The 21,312-nt window shown below is 40.3% G+C and overlaps 1 protein-coding gene across 1 annotated transcript in view; it reads left to right on the forward strand.

Annotated features, from left to right (window-relative positions):
* Positions 1–2,894: 2,894 nt before the first annotated feature.
* DOCK7 (dedicator of cytokinesis 7) overlaps positions 2,895–21,312 on the forward strand; it is a 225,709-nt gene continuing 207,291 nt past the window's right edge. The window contains exon 1 of the mRNA XM_047085104.1: positions 2,895–3,457. Within this exon, the coding sequence (XP_046941060.1) occupies positions 2,895–3,457 (563 nt within the window). The remainder of the gene's footprint in view (positions 3,458–21,312) is intronic.

Here is a 21,312-nt window from a genome sequence, read left to right on the forward strand (position 1 = left end):
CTACAACCATAAGCCTTTTTAGTGCTTTATTAAAGGGGGAAAGTTAAGCTCAGTATCAGTTGGAAGGTGAAGGTAATATATAATTACACAACTCCCCCCCCCCCCCCCCCGTTTTTCCTGCCATCTTCCTAAGTCTTCTGTTTGAAGGACTTTAGAACAGTATGTATATTTAATGAGAAAACTGCCCTGAGGCATTCTTACCTAAAAGTCACTATTTTTAGGCTACTCTGCTAAATTAGTCCTAGCCCTTGATCTGTAGTTTATTTGTAAGTACCTTCCCATTAGTGGGGAATTGGGGTTCTGAATTCCAGTAAATGGCAGGGCCACTGATACTTCCAGGGTTCACTCAGGCTTTCCAGTTCTAATAGGGTTAAACTCCATCCAGTTTTTACCACCTCATGTTAAATGAACATCTTGGTGATAATCTAGGCTTCACTTGATGCTGAAAACTGATGCTAATCCAGAATTTATATGGAACTTCCTGAAATTTTCATCTAGCACTTAAACGTACTGTTTACTCCCTTATCTTTTCAGCCAGACTCTAAATTCTTTGAGGACACAGTGTCTTATTTACCATTGTCTCTCCAGGGCCTAGTGGTATTAGCTGACTAAATGAAGGCTTGTATTAGGTGAAGACTCTTCAGTTGCTAATGACAGAACACCCAACTCAAATTAGCTTATGCAAAAGCCAAACCAAAACAAACCCCAGCACATTATTAGTTCATGTAACTGCAAAGTTCAAGCTTCAAGTAATGTTGTAAGGAGCTCATCTTTTTTCCACTGTTACTCTCTTCTCTGCTGTGTTTGGCTTCATTCTCAGGCAGTTCTTCTGTAGATGGGAGGCACCTGGTACAGCAAATGCAATTTTTAGTTCTGATTGAGCCCCAATGTCTTGGTTTGATTCATGTGCCTATTCCTAAACCAGTCCCAGAAGCCAGGGGAGTGCACTGCTCTGCTTGGTCAGACTTAGGCCACATGTTCATCCTTGAAACTGGTGGTGAGGGAATCAGCTCCACGTAAGTATGATGGATTGAAACTGGTGTGTGTGTGTGTGTGTGTGTGTGTGTGTGTGTATGCGTGTGTGTGTATGTGCAGGGATAATATGGGGAGTATGGATGCTGATAAGCTAAAGCGATTCCATTCTCACTCCCTTTGTTAGGCTCCATGCACTACCCTGGATTTGGACCCTTGTGGCACATGGATATCTGCCCACACTGGACTTGCCTGTGACTGCCAGCTCTTCCCCAGAGGTGGGGGCCACCACTCTAGCTTGGAGTATTTCCCAGACTTTGTCTACCCAGCTTACAGCTTGGTCCTGTTTGTCCTCTTCTTGCTCTAAATGTTCCCAGCAAACTGCACAGTGCATGCAATGTCCTTTCAGACACTTTGGCAACTAGTGAGTCATATATACAAAGAACCATTCAAATGCAGACTGTGGTCAGTTCTCTAAGAGAGTAGTGAAAAGATGTTTGGAGAGCAGAGATAAAGGCATACAACATCTGGCTGGGAGCATGAGAGCAGACAAACGCTTCAGGGACTATCAAGCACCCAAGACAAGTTTAAGTGTAAGTTGAATGATGGTAATAACAGTGATAATAAAACAGCAGCGAGTACATATAGTACTTACCATATGTCAGGCCCTCCTCTAAGAATTTTATATGACTTAACTCAAGGAATCTGCACAATACTCTTTCAAATAGGTACAATTATTCCCCCCATTTGAGACTCAAGTTTAAGGAACTTGCCCAAGGTCACATAGTAAGAAAGTGACAGAATATAACTGGGTCCCTATCATGCAGTGTCTTAAAGGCCAGGATACTGTGTTAGACTTGACTTACAGTTCTTTGAGTAGGTGTTTCATCCTTCCCCATGGAACCAAACTTCCTGAGAACAGGACTGAGTCTAGTTCAGCTCTGTCTTCTCTAGAATGTCTAGGTAGGCTATACATTTAAATAGAAGCTACACAAAAATCCTCTTTGAACAGACTATTTTTACTGGAACGTGCATTGTTACACAAAAATGAAGTCTTCCACAGTGGTTAGAGCACTGAACAGGAAGTTATGGATCTGACTAACTGAGGCTCTCACCCCCTGACTCGTGTGTGACTGGGCAAATGGCTCTATGCTACAGATTTTCCAACTGTAAGAGAGGAAAGCAAGTATCCAACATACCTCAGAGGGACACAGACAGAATAGAATAAAAAAAACACACATAAATCCTTGCAATACTTAAGAGTAAAGGTACCACGAGAAACCAAGATATTTTTCTTAGTTTCACGATAACATCAGTAATCAGCAAATATGCAATAGGATCCAAACATTCTAGACACTATGGGATCACAACAGAGTAAGACATGATTTCTGCTAGTCCTTGTTTTATAGGATTTAACAGGCAAGATCATTTTGAGTGGTAAACAGAGATTATTTAATAGAACGTCAAAATGGTAAAGTACATTAGAGTTCATATGGTCCAACATTTGTAAGTAGAAAAAGAGATCCAAAAGGGGAAGTAAGTCTCAGGAAGAGTATTGTTAACAGAGAAACACTTATCTTCAAAGAAAAGGCCTGGAGTCTGGGTTTGAACATCTTAGTTGAAGAGGTTCCCATCTGTGTGACCTGGGGCTAGACTCTTAGCTTCTCTGGAATAATTTCCTTCTGTCTAAAATGTTGATAAAACTTACTTTAAGGGGCTGTTGTGACGATTAAGTTAAGATCATGCATGTAAAACTTGAACCTGTGCCTTGCTAAGCATCACAAGTCAACTATTATTATTGTTACCTCTGTAGGAGAAAGATCTTTTTTGGCTCTCTTTCTACAAGAAAAACTGTTCTTTCTCTGGTGAGACCCCATTCACAAGGTCGAAGTAGGACAGAAAGTGCTTTCAACTGCTCGGAGATGGGCGCTGAGGAGCAAGAACCCAGCCATCCTGGGCGGCAGAGCACAGCCCCCCTCGGCAAAACCCATCTTCCATTTCCTCTCCTTCCTTTTCGGGAAAACCAAGCTCCCCCCACGCGTTCTGTAATCTTCTTTTCCTGCCTCACCAAGTCGCTGGCCCCTCTCTGGCTGCTCTGTGTGTTCTCTCGGTCGTGCGGGCCCCGCAGCAGCGAGGCGGCCGGGACTGGCGTGTCGCTCCCTCCACGCCCCATTCTTCCCTCTGGTTCCAACCGGCCGCAGCTGCGTTCTGAAGCCCGGGCTCCCGCGGGCATTGACGCGCTGGGGGAGGAGCGGTTTCTTGCTGCGCGCCTCTCAGGAGCATTACGGCAGGGCTCGTTCCCGGCTCTCCGGCCGCCAGCCCCAGCCTCCCCGGTCCGGAGCTGGGACTGGCGGAGGCCGCGAGGGAGGGAGCGTGAGCGAGGAGGCACGCGCCCGCCCGTCCGCGCCCAGACCGCCGCCGCCGCCGCCGCCGCCGCCTTAGCAGCCATGGCCGAGCGCCGCGCCTTTGCCCAGAAGATCAGCAGGTAAATCTCAGGCGCGGGGCGCGCCGCCTCAGCGGGAGGAAGAGTCGGGAGTCCTCCCGGGCCCGGCCTAGGAGACGGGTGGGTGTGGCGACGCGGGCGCGGGGATCCGGCGGCCTGGTCCGCGGCTGGGCGGAGGGGGGTCGCGGCTGTCGCGGGCGCCGCCGAGGCCTCGCGCCGCCCTCCAACCCGGGCTCTCAGCCCGCACCCGCCGCCGATCCTCGCCTCGGGGCGCGGGGAGCCCCGCACGCCGGCGCGCCCGCCTCTGCCAGCTCCTCGGCGGCCCGGGCCTGGAGTTTCGCGGCGGCTTACTGCAGGGCGGGTGGGGGAGCTCGCCGGCCGGCCGATCAGCGCTCCCCAAATTCTTTGTGTCCCCACCCCCGAGCTGCCTGGGGCCGCCGCGGCGTCTAACTCCCCCTCTCTCCCCGCCCACCCCCTTTTGCCCCCAGGAGGGTGCGGGGGTCCGCCCTCTTCTCCACCCCAACAAAAGGTTCCGTGCGCGGCGGGCTCGGGGCCGGTGGGAGGCCGCCCCTTCTTACGCCTCCCACCCTTCCGGAGAAATCTGACAGGATTCCTCTTTGCAAACTAGGGACAATTCAAAGTGGGCTTGTGCACCCAGAATCTAAAACGTATAGGCAAAATGAAAAGTTGAGAGCTTGTGGTCTGCACCTCGGCTGTGCAGCTGCCGAATCTTGGGCGAATTGTAGGCTGAAGCTTGATCTTAGTAGCATGTGAATTTAAATGTGTGCCTGTTTCTCATGGCACCAGACGAAGATGGATGATAGGCAGTGTTCTTTTTACACTGGCCGTTTGGCTCATATTTTAGGAGTCTGGAAGTAAGCATGTGATCATGGTTGAGGTTTCCGAACCTTTTACCAGCCTGTGGCGGGTAGGATGCCAGAACCAAAAATTGAAATACGGCGGGGGATTTTAATATCTGTAGAATTTCATTGTGAAATATACTAATGTGTAAAACACTAGACAGTGTTGGTTTTATTATGATGTCCCAAGAAAAGAAAGAAACATTCGAATGCATTACTTTTTTTGACAATTTTATTTCTGTGGTTCTGGATCTTTTTAGTTTGCTGATCTTAACGATTTTTGGACCGACCAGACAGGTCTTTTCTTAACTGCCTGAACTTCCATAGGGTTATTCTGTTTTGGCACGTTTTTCATTTAAAACTAACATCTTTTTGATTTAAGCTTTGTGCGTAATTCTTTTCTTTTGCGCTTTAAGACACATTTCATTTTAAGAGGCAAAATAAAAAGTGTGTAAGAACATGTGCTCTGGTGTCGGACTATTATGCCATGGGTTCAAATCCTGACTTACATTCTAACTTGGCACTGTAATCAAATTGTTTAAGCTCTTTTAAGTTACAGTTTTGGCATCTGGAAAATGGGTACAGTAACAGTACCCAGCTCATAGCACTGTGAATATTAAGTGGCATACTTTGTGTAAAGTGTTTAGCATGGTGCATGGCCTTTAGTAACTATCATTGAACACTGAACAATAATTAGTATATCCTTACAGTTAATAGGAAATTATTACTTTTGTTCTTTTTAATTTTTTTGTGAAATAACTGGGTCTTGTTTGTGAAGGCAATATCACTAAAAATGTATTGCTTGACATATATGCTTAGTATTCATTTCTCTTTAATAGAACCAAGTTTCGCCGAGAATATTTATTGATCAGGAAATGGCGCACTAGGGAGTTAGATATGAAATATATACAATATCTGTTCTCCATTCATGGAGTTTGTGCTGAGATGAGAGGACAAAATACAAGAAAAAAAGGAAGTTTCACAAAACAACAAAAATTCGAATTAACGTAGCCTTGTAGAGTTGTCACATTAAGTAAGGCAGTGGAAATGAGACATGCATTGATTGGAGAGATACTTAGGTGATTGGTTATAAATTGGGTACAGAAGATGAGGATGACTGACGAGTCTGGGATGACATACAAGTTTCTGACTTGGGCAGTCAGGTGGATGATGGAGGCAGTCATTGAGGTAAGGGAGTACAAGAGGAAGATGGGATTTGAGGGTGGGAAACAAGATGGGAAGAGATGATGATTCAGTTTTGGACCTACTGATTTTGAGGTGCTCATGGAGCATTTAAGGAGAGATATTTATTAGGTTGTTGGTGATGTTGAAGATGCAGGAGATTGGGCTAGATGTCTAGATTTGGGAATCAGCAAATACATTGTAATTGAAGCCAGAGGAGTAGATGAGATAGTATTGGAGGAATGTGCAGATTAATTTGAAGGGAAGACTGAGGACAGAACTGTTATAGATGATGAATTATTATCTGCTTATTGTGACTGAAAGGTACTTTCATTCTTGTTACTAAATATGGTCAAATAACACTTCCGAATAAATTCTTGTTCTGTTGATTAGTTTCCTACTAGAGGAAGTATATATAGCACATACTCTGGAGATAACCTTCCTAGGTTTGACATCCCAGCACTGGCCTGCATTGAATAAACTTGGGCAAGTTACTTCACCTTACTTCTTCATTTTCCCTATCTATAAACTGGGGATAATAGTAGGACCTACCTTATAGGGTTGTTGTAAGAATTAAATAAATCAGGGGCGCCTGGGTGACTCAAGTCGGTTGAGTGTCCGACTTCAGCTCAGGTCATGATCTCTCAGTTCATGAGTTCGAGCTCTGCGTCGGGCTCTGTGCTGACAGCTCAGAGCCTGCAGCCTGCTTCGGATTCTGCGTCTCCCTCTATCTCTGCCCCTTCCCTGCTCATGCTCTGTCTCTCTCTTGTCTCTCAAAAATGAATAAACGTTAAAAAAAAAAAAGAATTAAACAGGTCAGTAACTGTACGGTGCTTAGAACACAGCTTTCTACACAATAAGTGCCCAGCATCAATTATTTTTTATTATTATAATATTCATAATGTGATGTTGGACCTTTTCTTGGGTATGATAAGTCATTTTGTGATGTGCATATATGAAATTTGTTGCTCTGTGAAAGGCCTGTTGCTATTCGAAGCCTTCTTTTTCTTCTGTTTAAAGCTTTAGGATTGTTCCAAAGTCTTTACTTTAAAAAGAATTATACTGATTTCTTTTCTGGTTCAGTCATTTCCTAACCCTTTGCATTTAGTGCTGTTATTTCTTGAGGCTGTGATTTTGTGATTTCTGAAAGCTCTTATTCTTTATCACTGATTGTACTACTTTACTCAGCTCATTATAGAAAAGCAGCATGTATATTTTGTTCATATCAATTATTGCCTCTTGTCTGTTCTCCCTGCTTTTGGAGGACAAGGCATATACATTGTTCATTACTCCCCTTATAATCACCCCCTAGCATATAATTTTGTGGAACGTTGACTGTAGATTAATGATCTAGGCTTTTGTTTGGATTATTTTATTCTGTTACTTGATACTCAGCAGTAATAATGAACATTTGGATATACTTAAAGCACTTATTACTATATTCTCATCTTTATTACCCAGAGAAGGGGAAAGAACATAGTGAAGAACATAGCAGGTCAGTCACATTGTACAGGTTCAAATTCTGAATATACCACAGAATAGCTATGTAATTCTGGGCAGTTGATCTAACTTCCTTGTCTTGGTTTTCTTTCCAGTAAAATGGGGATAAAAGCCTCCATGGGGTTATCATGAAGATTAAATGAGTTAATACATACAAAACACTTAGAACTGTAACTGAAACATTATAAGCATTAAAAAATGTTAGCTGCTCAGGGCGCCTGGGTGGCTCAGTCGGTTAAGCGTCCGACTTCAGCTCAGGTCACGATCTCATGGTCCGTGAGTTCGAGCCCCGCGTCGGGCTCTGGGCTGATGATGGCCCAGAGCCTGGAGCCTGCTTCCGATTCTGTGTCTCCCTCTCTCTCTGACCCTCCCCCGTTCATGCTCTGCCTCTCTCTGTCTCAAAAATAAATAAATGTTAAAAAAAAAAAAAATGTTAGCTGCTGCTATTGTTATTCCTATATCATTTACAGTTATTATGATTCCCATAATCCAGACAAAGAATTGAGGCCTACATAGCATGAAATTATTTGCCTGAATTGGGATTCAAACCCTAATCCTCTGATTTCAGATTACATTTTTTTTAATTGACTATTTTCTTTCTGCAAAATGTTTTCTATGATACTTCCAGATTTTCATACAGTGCTACAGTTAGCATCCCCAAAGTTACCCTTACCTAGTTCATCTTTCCTTTGCTAATTTGTTATCATTTTGCTGCCTAAGAAGCAGACTTTGAAAGGCTTTCATCAGATCTTTATTTTTGAGGAAAATCCTATAGGAGTAGTATTTCCTGGATATAGGCTTATTTATAACCTCATTTTTTTTGGTTTGTTTTTTGTTTTGAATCTGTTCATAACTTTGGCTGTATAGGCCCAATCTTTCAGTCTACTTTGTTCAGTTCATTCTCACAGTCCTGATCAAAGAAATTCTTTCCACATAATACCAACTACTTCAGTGCTGCCTTTTTTTATCACTTTGGACACGTATACCTCCCTGGCCTTTTGTTGTACTCATCTTACAAAATCTTAATGCTGAATGTCTAACCTCTTTCTTTTTTTAAATATATATTTTTTTAATGTTTATTTTTTGAGAGACAGAGCATGAGTGGGGGAGGGGCAGAGAGCGAGGGAGACACAGAATCCTAAGCAGGCTCCAGGCTCTGAGCTGTCAGCACAGAGCCCCATGTGGGACTCAAACCCAGGAACCGTAAGATCATGACCTAAACCGAAGTTGGACATGTAACCGTAACTGACCGAGCCATCCAAGCACCTCTCAGTGTCTAACCTCTTTCTTGCCCCTTAGTTGCATATTAGTGTTAGAGGCAGAGCAGAACAGTGCAGAGTTGATCTTTTATTAATGAATGTCTTCTCATTTGAAATGAGGTTTACTCTAAATCCTTTCTCTTATTAATGTCTGTATCCCTACCCCCATCTCTTGCTGAAAAGTTCAAGACCACCTAACATGAGTCTGTTATAACCTTACTGTTCCTATATGTCATTAAACCATCTTTCTTATGAGTTTGAAGGTGTGCCTTCCCTAAAGTTTACCTAGTGTTTTGTCCTTTGAACCCCACACTTGCCACCTCTCTCAGAATCTTTAAAAAAATTTTTTTTAATGTTTATTCATTTTTGAGAGACAGAGACCGAATGCGAGTGGGGGAGGGGCGCGCGCGGACGCGGGCGCGCGCACCCACCCACACCCACACCCACACCCACACCCACACCCACACACACACACACAATGGAAGCAGGCTCCAGGTTTTGAGCTGTCAGCACAGAGCCCTATGCAGGGCTCGAACTCACGAACCACAAGATTGTGACCTGAGCTGAAGTTGAACACTTAACCAACTGAGCCACCAAAGCACCCCTCTCTCAGAATCTTGCTCTCATAATTTTTTCCTTTCCTTTCTATGATCTTCCGTCTGTTTCTTTTCATATATGTTTCCCTTAAACCGTAAGACTTATTACGCTTTTCTCATAAAACGAAGAAACATTGAATCTTCTGGCATTTCTAGCTGCCAACCAGTCATTCCTTTTTTCTGGTCACATTTCTCACATGTATGTGGTACAGTCACAGCCCCTTCCTGCTTGTTCTCATTGGCCCGTGGGCCATATTACTGTGCTTCCCCTGGTACTTTTACGTGTACTGGAATTAGAGAACGCTTGAGGATTAGGGGTCTTTGACTTTTTTCTTCATCACTGATTTCATGACCTCTTGTTTTTTGAGTTTGTCTTTGTAATTTTTCTGCCCCCCCCCTTCAATTCCCCACATTCCCCCTTTCCCCCTACTTTATACTGCTTTTCAGAGCTCTTTGATGGCTGGTCTGTGTCTTTTTATCTCTAGAGTTGAACACAGAATCTTGTGTAAACTGGACATGTAAGAAGTGTTTCAGTGAATGTCGCTCTGCCACCTTGGAGCATCTTTCATTACCTCACTTCCTGATGACTTCAGTGGGGCTAGAGCTGATCTAATCTCTTACCTCCCGTAATTCAAATGTGTTGCAAATGAAGTCTCCCTAAAATACAGCTTTTATCATGGCATTCTTTTGTTCAAGAATATAGAGTGGGTTGTTAAAGTGTTAAACCCAAACTCTTGCCTGCATTTTATCTTATTAAAAAAATTTTTTTAATCTTTATTTATTTTTGATAGAGAGACAGAGCGTGAACAGGGGAGGGGCAGAGAGAGAGGGAGACACAGAATCTGAAGCAGGCTCCAGGCTCTGAGCTGTCAGCACAGAGCCTGATGTGAGATTCAAACTCACACCCACGGACCGTGAGATCATTACCTGAGCTGAAGTCAGCTGCTTAACCAACTGAGCCACCCAGGTGCCCCTCTTGCCTGAATTTTAAAGTCATCTATAATCTGGTCCTTCTCTTGTTGACTTACTCTCTAGTTTACTTGTACCCCCCACAAATGCTCTGCTCAATCCCATCTCTGTTAACTGTTCTGTTGTTTTTTCTTTCTGATATATCCTTTCTCTTCTCAATCTTACACTTTCCTGCAGACCACTCCCATTCATTATCCTTACTTTTGGGATGACCATTTCCTCGCTTTTCTTTATTCTTTCCACCTGTGAATGCATTTCTTTCTTTCTTTTTTTTTAAGTTTATTTTTATTTATTTTGAGAGAGAGATAGAGAGCAAGCAGGGGGAAGGGCAGAGAGAAGGAGACAGAATCCTAAGCAGGCTCTGCGCTGTCACTGCAGAGTCCTATGTGGGGCTTTAACTCATGAACTGTGAGATCATATCCTGAGCTGAAATCAAGAGTCGGATGCTTAACTGACTGAGCCACCCAGATGCCCCCTATAAATGCATTTCTAAACAATATATTTTTTTCTGTTTTTGAATACATTTGAATACAATCATATTGTATATTGTCTTTTTTTGTGATGCTTCTTTTGTTCAAATTCTGTGAGATTAATTTATGTTATAGATAGTTGGAGTTCATTTTTATTGTTTTATATTATTTCATTTTATAGATATACCACAGTTTTTCATTCTACAGTAGATGGGCATTTGGATTGTTTCCTGTTTGTGGCTATTACAAACAATGTTCCGGGGGCGCCTGGGTAGCTCAGTCATTTGGGCTTCTGACTTGGGACTCAGGTCCTGATCTCGCAGTTCATGAGTTCGAGCCTGGCGTTAGGCTCTGTGCTGACAGCTCAGAGCCTTGAGCCTGCTTCGGATTCTGTGTTTCCCTCTCTCTCTGTCCCTCCCTGCTCACCCTCTCTCTCTCTCTCAGAAATAAATAAAACATTTAAAAACAAACAATGTTCCTGTGAACATTCCTATACATGTATTTTGGTATGCATGTGCATGAGTTTCTCTAGGGTATATATTCAGGTATGGGATTGCTGGTCCTTAAGTATTTTTTATTGCTTGTTTTAGCAGTTTTATTCATCATTAAGTTTATCTGGTAATGCCAAACTGTTTTCAAAGATACCTGAAGAAATACACACTCCCACAACAGTGTTATTTTACATAGTTGCCATCACTTGGTTCTGCCAACTTTCTCATTTTACCAGTCTGGTGGATGCATGCATGATGCTGTCTTACTGTAAAAGTTTAATTTGTATTTGCTTGATTACTAATGAGATTGAGCTCTGTTTTGTATGCGTAGTGACTATTTGAATTTACTCTTTTGTAAATTGCCTATTTGAATTTTTTGCCATTCTCCCCCTTTGTTTTTTCCCTTTGTATTATTCTTTTTCTTATTGATTTGTGTGAGTACTTTGTACATATTCAATGTATTAACCCACTTATTGATTATATGTTTTGCAAATATCTTTTCCCACCCTGTGGTTTTTAAGAATTCTTTTTATGGAGGGGCATCTTGGTGACTCAGTGAGTTGAGCATTTGACTCTTGATTTTTGCTCTGGTCATGATCCCAGGGTCATGGGATTGAGCCCCACATTGGACTCCAGGTTGAATGTGGAAGCTGCTTAAGAGTCTCTTTCTCTGGGCACTTGGGTGGCTCAGTTGGTTGAGCGCCCAACTTTGGCTCAGGTAATATCTCTGGGTTCATGAGTTCAGGCCCTACATCGGGCTCACTGCTATTAGTGCAGAGCCCACTTCAGAGCCTCTGTCCCCCTCTCTCTTTGCCCCATCCCCACTTGCACTCTTTCTCTCTCTCTCAAAAATAAATGAAAACATTAAAAAAAAAGTGTCTCTTTCTCTCTCTCTCTCTACCCTTCTCCCTTGCTCTGTCTTGTGCATGCTCTCTCTCTCAAGAAATTATTTTTATGGAGTCTTTTGAAAACTAAGTTCTCAGTTTTAATATAATTGATCAGTTTATCTCTCTCTCTCTCTCTCTTTTCTAATGGTTAGTACTTTTGAGGTCTTCTTTAAGAAATATTTTATTACCTTGTGGGTGGCTCAGTCAGCTAAATGTCTGATTCTTGGTTGGTTTCCACTTAAGTCATCTTACAGTTGTGGGATCGAGCCTAGGGTAGTGCTCTGTGCTGACAACATGAAGCCTGCTTGGGATTCTCTCTCTCTCTCTCTCTCTCTTCCTCTCTCCTCCCCTGCTCGCTCACTCTCTCTCAAGATAAATAATAAACTTAAAAAAAAAGAAATATTTTATAAACCTGTGGTCATTATGATATTCATGTATATTATCATAAACCTTCTAGTTGACTCCTTTATATTTAGGTTTATATTCCACCTGGACTTGATATGTGTATAAGAATTTTAATTTTTTTCCAAATAGATTATCCTTTCCCTATTGACCTGCCCTGCCACTTCTATAATAGATTGTGTCATTTGTGGGTCTTTGTCTGGGTTCTCTATTTTGTTTTTTTGGGCTGGTTATACATATTTTCACCAATTATAAATACTCTTAATTATAATAAGGCTTAGAATTTGGTAGAATAACTCCCCCCACCATTTAAAAAAGTGTCTTGCTTTCCCCTAGTCCTTTGAATTGCCTTGTATATTTTAGAATCCACCAAAAAACAAACAAAAATCCCCAAGTCCTATTAGAATTTGATTGGGATTACATTGAATCTAAACATCAATTTGACAGAGAAATGACGTCCTTATAATACTGAGTTTCCAATCCCTGACTATGGTGTATCTCTTCATTTATTTAGGTCTTCCTTATATCATACAACAAAATTTTATAATTTTCTCTGTAAGGTTTTTGCATATCTTTTGTTAGATTTATTTCTAAGTATATAACCATTTTGTATCTAGCTACATACCTTGTTAAACTCATGTTAACTCTAAAAATGTATCTGTGACTTTTGTATTTTCTGTATAGACAGCCATATCATCTGGAAATTATGAATTTTTGTTTTTTCCTTTCCAAACCTTATAGCTGATTTGCTTTTTTGTCTTGCTCTATAGATGGTTATCTTGCATTACTATGTAGATTATTACCCTTTCTATTTAACATTGTATTCATACTGAGTGTCCTCATTTTGTTTATGATCTCAGAGGGAGGGGAGCTTTCTATGTTTCACTTAATAGTAAGCCTAATGGTTGCTGTAGGTTTTTTTGTAGATACTCTTAATCTGAGTTCCCTAGAAAACTGAGACCGATACAAGGATTAAGGTTGAGGGTTTATCTGGGAGGCATAATCCCAGGGATCCTGAGAAAAGGGAAGTGAGGCAGAGATGGGAAACAATGTCAGGTGATACCTTATCTCATTGGCCTCTGCTTCACAAAGGACTGGAGAGACATTGTTTGGCAGGTGTGCTTGCTTGGTCACACAGGGTATCTTTGGACAGAGGAACAGTTTCTCACATCAGTAGATGGGAGTCTAGAAGAAGAAATTTATCTCCCTGCTCTTCTCTTGCATCCTGTTTTCCGTTAGTCAATTCAATCTCCTCAGAGAGTGAACTCCCCTTCACTTCTGGGTTGCGTCATTTTGACCCCTTTGGCAACCAGTGTAGATGTGTCGCTAATTTTTCAGTGGCTTTTTACAGAGGAGACATTTTGGTTGCATTTGACAGAATCTCCAGTCAGATTAATTTGCATATAACTGAGTATGTCAGGTCCAGGGATACAGATGATATCAGCAGCCTCTCATCTTCGCATCTTTGATAGATTTTCCGCTGAATGGTTACAATGATTGTTGACAGCCCTAGGCTCAAATCCTACCATTTAGTTTTGGCAGAAAACATTCAGGAACTCAATTATTGGTCTGGCTTGTATCACATGTCCTTCCTTGAACAGATTACTGTGTTTAGGGATATAGGGGTTGCTGGCCATTCCTGGTCACCTGTTCACCTCAGCTTGGAGGAGAGAGGTGATGGTGTCAGCCCCACCCAATCCTAAGTAAGGAGTTCCTTACCAAAAAGAAGAGGTTCCTAACCAAAAGAAGGAGGAGGGTTAGAGTGCTGGTCACACCAAAACAACTGATATTCCTTCAAATTGGTCATTGTAACTTGTTGAGATCACTAAAATTATCTAAACATAAAGCAATATAGTCAATTGTGCTACCTGCTAAAATTTAAATGTAACTGGTAAATACAAAAATCTAAAGAAAAGCGTTGTAGCCTGATGCAGCCGTGGATCCCTGTTCCTTAAAACTTTAAGTTTAGCTCTGACTTTAATGCCAATCCCTAGCCCTCACAAGGAGGTCTGCTTCGATTTTGTGTTTTGGACTTCCCTTGCCTCTTTCTGCATCTGCACTCCTGCATCTCATTTGTCCTCTGACACCAAAAACTGCAATCATATCAGCCATTTAATGATTTTCATAAACTTTGCTGAAGATACAGGGATTGTGGGAAGGAGCTGAAGGGTGCAAGACTTTCTTACAGACTCTACTCTTCCTCTTCTTTTTCCTCCCTTTATCATTGTTTCTCTGACTGGGAAGCAATTTCTTCCTCTTACCTTCACAGAGCAATTCTAGTCATTCCTAGGCTCTGTTTTTTTTTAGTTTATTTATTTATTTTGGAAGAGAGAGAGAGACAGAGAGAGCGCAAGTGGGGAAGGGGCAGAGAGAGGGAGAGAGAATACCAGGCAGGCTCCTTACTGTCAGTGCAGAGCCTGATGTGGGTCTAGAACTCACAAACCATGAGATCATGACCTGAGCTGAAGTCGGCTGCTCAACTGACTGAGCCATCCAGGTACCCCGGCTCTTTCTTTCTTTTTCTTTCTTTCTTTCTTTCTTTCTTTCTTTCTTTCTTTCTTTCTTTCTCTCTCTCTCTCTCTCTCTCTCTCTCTTTCTCTTAATGTTTATTTATATTTAAGAGAGAGAGAGCGCAAGCAATGGTGGGGCAGAGAGAGAGGGAGACACAGAATCTGTGTGGTATACTTTACATACCATAAATTAATTCACTTTAAGTGTACCATTCAGTGATTTTTAGTAAATTGATAGAGTTATGAGAAACCATCACCCACAATCTACTTTCAGAGCATTTCCATCACCCCCTAAAACCCCTTGTGCCCATTTACTTCCTATTCCCATTCCAAGTCCCAGGCAACCACTAACCCATTTTCTGCCTGCCTCTCTCTCTAGATTTGCTTTTCCTCTACATATGTAGCTCTTTGTGCCTGGTTTCCTTCACTTAGCATAATATTTTCATGATTCAGCATGTATGAGTACTTCATTCCCTTTTATAGTTGAATAATCCATTATATGTCTGTCATACATTTTGTTTACCTTTTCATCAGTTGATGGACGTTTAGCTTGTTTCTACCTTTTGGCGATGGTGAATAGTGCTTGTGCAAACATTCATGTACGAGCTTCTTTTGAACACCTATTGTCCATTCTTGTGAGTATGTTCCTAGGAATGGAATTTCTGGGTCATCTGGTATTTTATGTTTAATTTTTAAGGACTGCCAAACTCTCCCATAGCAACTGCACCATTTTACATTTTCGTTAGCAATATGTGAGGGTTCAGATTTTTCCACATCCTGGCTAACACTGGTGTTTTCTTTTTGATTGTAGGCATTCTAATGAGTGTGAAGTGGCGTTTCATTGTGGTTTTGATTTGCATTTCCCTAATGATTTTGTGATGTTTTCTTGTGCTTATTGGCCATTCACATATCTTCTTTGGTGAAATATCTATTCCTGTCTTTTTCTCATTTTTAATTTGGTTATTTAATCTTGTTTTTGAATTGTAGGAGTTTTTTTATATGTTCAGAATACAAGTCTTTTATTAGGTACATGATTTACAAATATTTTCTCCCTGTCTGCTTAGTTTCTTATTTTCTAAATGGTGAATTTTGAAGCAGAGATATTAAATTTTGATGAAGTCCAATGCATCAAATTTTTTTTTTCTTATTATAGATCATGATTTTGGTGTCAGTCTCTAAGACTCTCCTTAATTCATGGTCAAGATTTCCTTCTCTCTTCTGCAAGTTTTTATAGTTTCAGCTCTTACTTTAGGTTTATGATCCATTTGCATTAATTTTTGTGCATGGTGTGAGATAAGGGTCTAAATTCATCTTTTGTGTGTGAATGTTCTTTTGCAACACTGTTTGTTGCAAAGACTATTTTTTGTCTCATTGAATTGCCTTGGTACCTTTTTCAAAAATCAGTTGACCGTAAATGTGGTTATTTCTTGACATTCAGTTCTGTTTCATTGATCTGTATGTCTGTTCTTAGACTAGTACCAGTGTTCTGAATAGTATTACTTTATAGTAAATTTTGAAATCCAGAAGTGTGAGTCCTCCAACTTTTTACTTCTTTTTCAGAATTGTATTACTCATTCTGGACTTTTTGCATTTCCATAAACATTTCAGGATCAACATCAGTATAAAGTTTGCCAATTTCTGCAAAAATCCTTTTGGGATTTTGATAGGGATTATGCTGAATCTGTAAATTAGTTTGGGGAGAATTTCCATTTGAACCATATTGAGTCTTCAGATCCACAAACAGACTGTGTCTTCATTTATTTAGGTATTATTTGATTTCTCTCAGCAAAGTTTTAAAGTTTTCAGTATGTAAGTCTTGTCCTTCTTTTGCTAAATCTGTTTCTAAGTATTGCTTCTGATGTTACCATGATGGAATTAAAAACTTGTTTTTGGTTTGTTCATTGTAGTATATCGGGATACAATTGATTTTTGAATATTGAACTTGTATCCTCTGACTTTGCTGAACTCGTTAGTTCTAGTAGTGTTTTTTTGTTTGTTTTTTTTTTTGTGGGTTTTTTGTTGTTGTTGTTTAATTTTGGGATAGAGATATAGCATGAGTGGGGAACGGGCAGAGAGAGAGAGGGAGAGAGAATTCCAAGCAGACTCCTCCCTGTCAGCTCAGAGCCCAGTGTGGGGCTCGAACTCACAAACTGTGAGATCATGACCTGAGCCAAGATTAAGAATCCAATGCCCAACTGACTGAACCACCCAGGCGCCCCATTTCTAGTAGTTTTTTTGCGAGTTCCTTAGATTTTCTGCATATAGGATTATGTTGGCTGTGAGTAAAGAGTTTTATTTCTTCCTTTTCAATATGAACGCCCTTGATTTGTTTCTGTCTCTTTCTTTCCTTCCCCTGCTACACTGGCTAGAACCTCTAGTACAATGTTGAATAGTGAGAGCAGATACCCTTGCTTTCTCCCCAGTCTAAGGAGGAAAGCATTCAGACTTTCACCATTAAGTATGATACTATTTGTAGGCAGATGGTGTAGAAAAGGGAAGAAGAAAAGATTTGAGAAGTATTTAAGAGCATGAATAGGTCTTAGCAACTAATTGTATACAGGATATAGTTTATATATTTGTGGGAGATTCTGGCTTTATTTTTATGAAGTAGGGTGGAATTGAAGATACATTTATCTCCTTTTGGGAAGATTGACTTTTTACAGTAGAGGTTATCTCCCCCCCCACCTCAGTTTTTTTTTAGTTGCCAATTTCAGATCAGCGTTAATTTTTTCAAATGGTAATTTTTTAAATTCTTTTTGTGTGTAGTTATAAGCTGGTATGTTCTATGAGGTAGGCAACAATGTTATCACCATGTTTTTAGTTGAGGAAATTGAGTTATGGTGGAATATTCTAGATCAGAGTGATGGAGACATCCATGTCCCTTTCAAACAGTGCTTTCTAAATCTTTGACTTATATGCTATTCCAAAATTGTGTCAGATGGGATACATGAGTCATAGACATCTTTTTTTCCTTATCCTCCCCCAAAAAGGAACTATGTCTTAAATGTTAAGTGTATTATATAGAAGGATTTCTGTTCTTTGGTTTTAACAAATCAATCTCTATCTGTTTTTGTTTTCTTAGACCTTTAGTGGTTACTGGTCCACTGTGAACCTAAATTCCCGAAGAGTTCAACACAGGCTAACTGATAAGTGACAGGGCCTCAGACAGGAGTTTTATTTGGCCAGCCATGAAAGATAGGAAGCAGATCATAACAGTGGTGGTGGTTGTAATTACAGTGCTCCTATTAATATGTTAGTGTATACACTAGACATTTTCACTGAGTATCTTTAGCTGACCTCATAGGCTAGGTTTTTGAGACTAGAGAACTCATTAATATGAACTGCAGCTAGAATCGTCGACTTTTGGAAACTTACTTTCAAGGAAATAGGCCTTAGGAGCTTTGTGGATCTGAATACAAACCCTGCCTCTCTACCTTTAATAAGCTTGGGAAGTTCCTTTATTTTTGACGTTTATCTAAAAATATCTGTTTTTTTCTGACTATAAAATAATATATGGTGCTGCAGAAAATTTGGAAATACAAAAGGCCCAAAAGAGAAAATAAGGATCATTCATAATTTTAGATTTAGACAAAAATCTCTAATGGAGCTTGGATTCCAGTGATAATCTTTGCAAAAACTAGAAATAGCCTAAATGTTTACCAATAGAGACTGCTGGCTAAATATGTTCTGGTTTACCCATATCTTGACCTCTGTAGCAGATAAAAATTAGGAGAGCAGTGTTTAAGAGTGGGGCTCCATGTTCAGATCTTGGTTTTATTCCTTATTAGTTATGTGACCTTAACCTCTTGATGCTTAAGTATCCTGATATAATGCCTACTTCATAGAGTTTTTCTGAGGATTAAATGAGGTATAACAAATCTAACCCTTTACACAGTATCTGGCACACAAGTTGTAAATGCTTGATAACTAGTGTTAGACCATTACTAATTTTATGTGCTGATATGGAAAGATTCCCAAGATATATTGTGTATAATATAAGGTATCAAAAAAGGTTTTTTATTGTACGATGTCATATGTGGACATTAAAAAGTAGATGCATCTTTTTTTTTTTTTTCTTGTAAAGTTTATGTATTTATTTGAGAGAGAGAGAGAAAGAGAGCGTGCAGGGGAGGGGCAGAGACAGAATCCCAAGCAAGTTCTGCGCTATCAGCAGGGAGCCCAGTGTGGTACTCAAACTCATGCACCTTGAGATCATGACCTGAGCTGATAGCAAGAGTCAGACGATTAACTGACTGAGCCACCCAGGCGCCCCGTCACATCTTTTTCTTGAAGGATACCTGATAAAATATTAAGTGGTTACATTTGGGGAATAGAACTGGGGATTGGAGATGGTAGAGAGATGTACCTTTTGTTTTTATCTCTTTGTGAAATTTGAATTTTTTAATGCCAGGTACATACTCCTTTTGTTTACTGTCTTTTTTTTTTTTTAAATTTTTTTTTGTCTTTAGTTGGAGATAGTATTTTTTTTAACGTTTATTTATTTTTTTGAGACAGAGAGAGACAGAGCATGAACGGGGGAGGGTCAGAGAGAGAGGGAGACACAGAATTCGAAACAGGCTCCAGGCTCTGAGCTGTCAGCACAGAGCCTGACGCGGGGCTCGAACCCAAGGACCGTGAGATCATGACCTGAGCCGAAGTCGGCCGCTTAACCGACTGAGCCACCCAGGCGCCCCTGTTTTCTGTCTTAAAAGATGTCTTTCTGGGCCGCCTGGCTGGCTCAGTCAGTAGAGTATGTGACTCTTCATCTCAGGGTCATGAGTTCAAGACCCACTTTGGGTGGGTGTGGAACCTACTTCAAAAGATGCCTTCTTTTATAGAGTTGTTTCTTTTTTTTTCTCTCCAGGTTGGAAAATCGTATTTCCTCTGCTTCTCATAGTAACTTTATTTACGTAATTGTAGGGTTTGAACATAGTTCTGGAACCAGACCTTTGCAGATATGCTAAAGACATATTAGAGACTATTTTGAGATAAGTGAAAATATCATATATCTTGTTTAAAAAGAAGAGTTTCACATGGAATAGAACATTGTGTTTCCGTGTTTCGCTTAGCAAATGGGACAATAATGATGTCAGCAAGGTTCTTAAAGAAAAGGTTATATATTTAGAATTCTTCTGTGGATTCAGATTTCACCCCCCTGTCCCCCAGCAAATATTTACCTGTTTGGCAGTAATAGATAAAAAGTCATAATTCCTTGTCCTTTCCCAATCAATTAAAAACCAACCATACTTACAAATTAGTCTTCTCTAAAAGGTATTTGGAAGTTTCATAAACTGAGTAGTCTCAAAATTCATTCTTACTCCCTATCTCCTTTTCTCTGTTTGTACTCTTATACCCATGTCTCCATTTCTCTCTTTCTCTCTCCATTGTCTCAAATATGAGGTTGTAAAGATTAATAGGATATAGTCCCTGTCTTCAAGAAGCTCACATCTGTTGTTCCATTCTAGCATTCTTACCTAACTACTTTCCTGTGGGGAAAGAACTATGAAAATTTCTCTCTATTCCCATTTTTTCACCTCAGCTTAAACATTTATTAAGTACTTAGGATATGCCAGGCACTCTGCTAGAGGGTGCAAAGGTAAATGAAGTCCCACCTTTTACTGCTTGGTTTCTTGCAAGGAGATTGGTAAATAGATTTCAAAACAATTTGATAGATGCTATGTCTGCGATATTGTTTGGTTATCACAAGGAGATAGTTTTTGATAGAAAAGTGCCACCAGACAGAATTAAAGAATATACATTTTCTTTAATGGCAGAAATTAACATGCTTTGAGACATTTGTACAAAATAAGAGCCAGAATAGCATACTCCAATCAGAAGTAAAGTTTTCTTGTCCTCCCTAATTCCTCAAGAAATTGCAAAGGTGCCTCTGAAGAGTGAGAATGTGCCAAGCCTGAGAAGCCAAGTTCTCAAATCCTTCACTGTACCTTTTTTTCTTCAACCATACTTTTATATTGGAGGGTTGCATTAGTATTCCAGAAGAACCTGCCTTGCAATTTATGTGCTTCTATCAAAGAGAATGTTTACAAACCTTTGGGCTTTCCTACTCTTGAAATCAAACGTTGTCAGCAAGGCCAGGTTCTTAGTCCATGGTGAAAAGCAGTGTGGCTGGTCTGCTGCCTGTCTGAATTAGCCTCCTGGAAACTGTTTCCTTGAATGTATATGGATGAACACAGAGTACTTGGAAAGGACAGAGGAGGAGTATCTAATCTGAGTGGAACAGAACAGAAATAATCAGGCAGGGCTTTATAGAGAACATGATATGCTTCTCGAAGGGTATTTGCCTCATCTGTACTCCATAGTTAGTTAGTTTTGTCCATTAGGGTAGATTGATAATAACTGAAGAGTTTAAAGCTAAATTGCTGACATCATTTGTATCTTTGAAATATAGGGACATTTCTTGGATTACTATAATAATACTGTTACACACATTAAAAAAACAATAATTCTTCATTGTGTTATACCTTGTCCATATTCACATTTCTCATTATCCCCAACAATGTGTTTTGTAGCTAGTTTGTTCAAATCAGGATCCAGTTAGGAACCATTCATTACATTTAGTTTTATCTCTCAGTCTTTTTTTCTTCTTTTAAGTAGACTTTACTTTTTTCATATGATGTCTTTTTTATGCTAAACGTTACTCTGTCTTTCGATACTCATCATGCTAATTTGTTGAAGAGACTTGTGGTACAGAATGACCTGCCTTCTGGTTTTTGTCTGATTGCTTCCTTTGGCACTAGTTTGTTTTAGTGT

Source organism: Lynx rufus, unplaced genomic scaffold (assembly GCF_022079265.1).
Source record: "Lynx rufus isolate CCGP_SWC_20201006 ecotype Redwood Valley unplaced genomic scaffold, mLynRuf1.p SCAF_2, whole genome shotgun sequence".
NCBI lineage: Eukaryota > Metazoa > Chordata > Mammalia > Carnivora > Felidae > Lynx > Lynx rufus.